General features: G+C 38.3%; 1 protein-coding gene across 1 annotated transcript; it reads right to left on the reverse strand.

The window, feature by feature from the left end:
- Positions 1 to 248: 248 nt before the first annotated feature.
- LOC149191260 (uncharacterized) lies at positions 249 to 1,664 on the reverse strand. The gene has a single exon (XM_089404147.1). It carries the CDS (start codon positions 1,512 to 1,514, stop codon positions 447 to 449), a length of 1,068 nt encoding a protein of 355 aa, XP_089260273.1. The 5' UTR covers positions 1,515 to 1,664; the 3' UTR covers positions 249 to 446.
- Between the last annotated feature and the right edge of the window lie 2,802 nt (positions 1,665 to 4,466).

Genomic DNA, 4,466 nt, shown 5'->3' on the forward strand with positions numbered 1-4,466 from the left:
TATCATAAAAAGTTAATTTTATAAATGTACAATTAAATTAGATTCACTTTAAATTTATCTGGAAACTCTCATTTGGATGATGAGACCAGAAGGAAGAAACAACTCAGAGAACTCAGACAGAAACGCATTCACATCCCCCATCCCATCCAAATGGGAGTGTAAACCACATTCCCTTTACATAGACAAGGATGCTGTACCAGCCAAGTTCTCAGTACACAAGGACATCTACATCAACTGTCACAATCAAATTCAAAGTGGGGTTGGGGATCGTCTGAATATGATCATAAACAACTCAGAGCAGCTCAGGGTTGCCAGGTCGCAGATATATAATAATATGTATATAGATATCAATTATGGTAACAAATAAAAATGAAAAAGAATCAGAATACGTTTGCACGATATGAACAGACCACGTTGTTGAATCCATTGTGTTGTGCTAGTGATACTCAAACTGTTGAAATCCAGGACAGCTGAAACGGATCATAGCCTTCCGAATGACAGTAGCTTAGACCGTTATCCACTTGAAACTCCATGAAAGCATTCAAATCTTGTGTAATTTCTGTTGCAGGTGCGAGTTGATCTGGTTCATGAGTTTGGAAGTTCAAATCCTCAAGAGAAGAAAGCTCCATAGCTGAAGGCTGCATCAAGGAATAATCGATCAATTCCAAATCCGTGCAGGATGCAGCAGCTGCCAGGTGGCCCGATATCGGATCCCTAGTGATAGGAGAGGCCACGTCGGAGAGGCTCTCCCAGAGTCCAGATGATCCGGTCGTCGGGCTTGGATCTGTGTACAGCAAATCAAAGGGCTTGAACATTTCCCCAAATGTCTCTGCGTCTTCAATCGAGGGTTTGGCATCTGGTAGGGCTTTTTTAGCATCAGTTAGGGTTTTTTTGGCATCGGGTAGGGTTTTTGCTTCCGAGTCGTTTGATTTAGCCTTGTAGGGTTTGGGAGTTGCAGCCTCTGCTGTGGAACAAGAAGATGGGGAATCTTCTTGATCGTACGGGTTGCTGAGCGAATTTTTATTGGGTTTCAAAAAATGAGCAGTGCGGCGTCTGGTGATGGAAGAAGTTAGGTTGACCTGAAACGTCGCTGTCGCAGAGGCGGAGGAAGCGGAGGCGGAGGCGGAGGTGGAGGAGGAAGAGTCGGGTAGGTTGAGGCGAGCGTAGGATCCGTAAAGCGTCCGGGCTGCTCCGTCGTAGGCAAGCGCGGCTTCCTCAGCGGTGGCAAAAGTCCCGAGCCAGAGACGGGCGCCCCGGTTAGGTTCCCTAATTTCGGCAACCCATTTGCCCCACGTGCGCTGCCGCACACCCCTGTAACTACACAGCGCATTCTCGGGGCCGCCCTTGCCCTTCATGCACCCTTTCTTGGATCCCTTGGCCGGGATCTTCCTCTGCTTCAACTTGCTGTTGTTGTTGCTGCCCTGCGCCATTGATGCACCCGACCGGTTTCGATCTGCCCACCTCGCCAGAACCGATGATGATGTACTTGCGGAATTTCTTGTTCCCGACTTCATATCCTGCGCTAGCCAATAAGCAAATCCAATACAGGCTCCAAGCGAATAGATCTACAGATTCTACACCGCTCCCTGCTTGCCCGTTGGTTATAAGAGGCGACCGGAGGGACTGGACAATTAGGTCTTTGGCCCCCCTCGGGATCCGGGAGGCCCAGCTCTTGGAGACATGTCCCCTCCTTTTCCACCCACAGCTGTCGAAGCCATGGCTCTTGCCTCCCCACGCGTCCATTTTGTTTTACACTCATCCGCCTCCCATTGGATCGCAGTAACGTCCTGAAACGTGGCACCAAAAAAGTGTGAACGCGTCTTTTAATAAATGTCAGAGATTGTCATCATACTTGCTCGTCTTTTCCACTCACTACGTGCTGCATGTGGAAGCGTTTCCACACTGGAAGGGAAACGGTTAGCATTACCTGTCCTGCCGGGGCAATGGCGCCTTGACGGATCTCAGCCGCAATCTGCATTCATTCCACTTGCCTGTTAGTGAACACACGGTGGCTTCTGCAAAAGAAAGATTATATCTCTCATCTCTAACGCGCACACATCATTTCTTTCCGTTAATTTCTGTGGATGTCCATTCTGTTTTTCTCATTTTGTGGCTCGAAATTTAGTAGAGTTTTGTGATTCCGTAGAGATGTGTTACAATCATAAGTTATTTAGAATTGTGTGGCTTGGAATTTAGGATTTAGTAGAGATTTGTGATTTAATAGAGATTTCTTAGAATCACAATTTATTTAGAATTTTGTGACTTTGAAATTTAATAAAAATTTGTTAAACTCACACATTATTTAGAATGGTATAATTTGTAAAAAGTTAATGTTACAAATCACCAAATATTTAAAACAGTGTAATTTGTTAAAGGCAGATATTACCAATTTTTTCAATGTCCATATCAAAAAAAAATTTCAACCACCACAATTACAAAAAAATTTCACCCCAAAAAATTCACAACTTCTCTCACAATTATATCATCAAACAACTAAAAATCACAACCCGGTCACAAGTGTATCCAGCAATTTCAACCCAAAAACCAAAACATAGAATAATTAAACCGCGACTCAAATTTATTGTCGTAATCTGTCATGAGTTGCCTGCGTTACAAATTACATTCTCGCTTACCTCCGCTCCGGACATCGCTGAAGACAATACTTAAAAGCAGACCAAGTGTCGCCGTTCGCCATTTCCACGCTATAAAAAATTATTGTCGAAATCTGTAATCGAAAAGCTATCGATTTTCAGGTGAGTTGCGTGCGTTACAAATTACATTCTGGCTTACCATCGGTTCAGGACGTAGTTAAAAGCAGGGCAAGTGTCTTTGTTGACTCCTTCCACGTTATAAACTTTGTATCGCTTAGGACATGGTTAACAGCCAGGCAACTTGTCGTTGTTTGGCACTTGCACGATATAAAGTACAGTGACAGAAGCTCCGAAGTAAAGTCGCAGATAAGCCCCGGACTTGAGTAGTCGATACACCATCATGGGACCAAGTCAGTCGTCTCAGAAAAGCCAATCACAATTTGACAACGGAGTAAGGCAAAGTGTACAATTCAAACCCTTTTTCTTTTAGATGTAACAAGTGTACTATTCAAAACTGTTTCTCAACGGTTCATCAAATTTTTTTTATCAATGTCATGATGGAATTTTAATCTAAAAGTTTTAATTTATCCTAGGAAATCTTGAAATTTCGAAAAATAAATGATTTGAAAGGAAACGTGGTCAATTTTGATGTTGTAGTTTCATAAATTTTGTTTTGTGGATGTACTGCTGGTTGAAACTTTGGTGTTCGATCATGAGAATTATGATCTGATACCAAATTGATGTACAATTTGGAAAAGAAGTGTTTATTCAAATGTGAAACTACATAAATATAATTTATTTTTATTTTGCGGCTGTACTGCTGGTTGAAACTTTGGTGTTCGATCATGAGAATTATGATATAAAACCAAATTGATGTACAATTTGGGAAAGAAGAAGTGTTTATTTAAATGTAAAATTAGTTATATATATATAAAAGAGAGTTAATTGTATTGATGAAATTTATGTACTCATTCAAATAAAAAATAAATTAGGACTTTAAGGTATGTTTTCAACGATAACGCGGCATTGTTTATACTAATGTATAAGAGTTTTGTACACTGCGGCGTTTTTTTACAATATTCTCTTTGGCGAGTGTTATATGGTTTATGTTTTATATAATAATAGCACAATTTAATTATAAGAATAAGAATGTTTGTTTGGTGGTTAAAGATGGTTTAGCTGTGTTATCATTGTTTATAAATTACTTATCGGTATAGCAATTGAGTTTTTAGGATAGAAATGGGGTTATGCATACATACAATTGAGGTTTTAGGATAGAAATGGGGTTATGTATATTTACAATTGAGTTTTTAAGGATAGAATTGTGGTTATGTATTTAATAGTGAAGTAGAGTTGAAGTATGTGTATAGTGATAGAATGTGTATAGATGATTATATAAAAGGGGTTTTTTATAATTCAAGATAATAAGAGAGATGTATAATTTTTTCCATACTAAATATGAAATTGACATTTAAAGTTTAAAATTAATATTAACTGGTATAGATTTATATAGAGATCTTTCTCAACTCCTTAGCTGCTAAGTGTGATCAAGGATTAAATTTCTCAAGATGTAAATCTCAAAACTTGGGGAAATGCTTGCACCTCGAGAAATTTGATCCCAATATCCCAAATTCAGATGAATCTATGCTAGTTCTTAATAATATTATATATTTATATAAATTTAACATATCTGTGTATAAAAATATTCTTATTTTTAATAATATTATTTATATTTATATAGATTTCACACTTTTTTATACAAATAAATTTTTTAATTTTATTTGAATCATAATAATACAAATGGTTATAAATAACATGTTTTATATTTTTTAATGTAATACACATATCATTGATGATATAAATTAATTTATATTT

Source organism: Pinus tabuliformis, chromosome 2_2 (assembly GCF_031772625.1).
Source record: "Pinus tabuliformis cultivar Carrire ecotype Pingquan chromosome 2_2, CPIR1, whole genome shotgun sequence".
NCBI classification, from domain to species: domain Eukaryota; kingdom Viridiplantae; phylum Streptophyta; class Pinopsida; order Pinales; family Pinaceae; genus Pinus; species Pinus tabuliformis.

Excerpts from the sequence above, each read along its gene's own strand:
- LOC149191260 (XM_089404147.1), bottom strand. The coding sequence starts at position 1,514 with ATGAAGTCGGGAACAAGAAATTCCGCAAGTACATCATCATCGGTTCTG.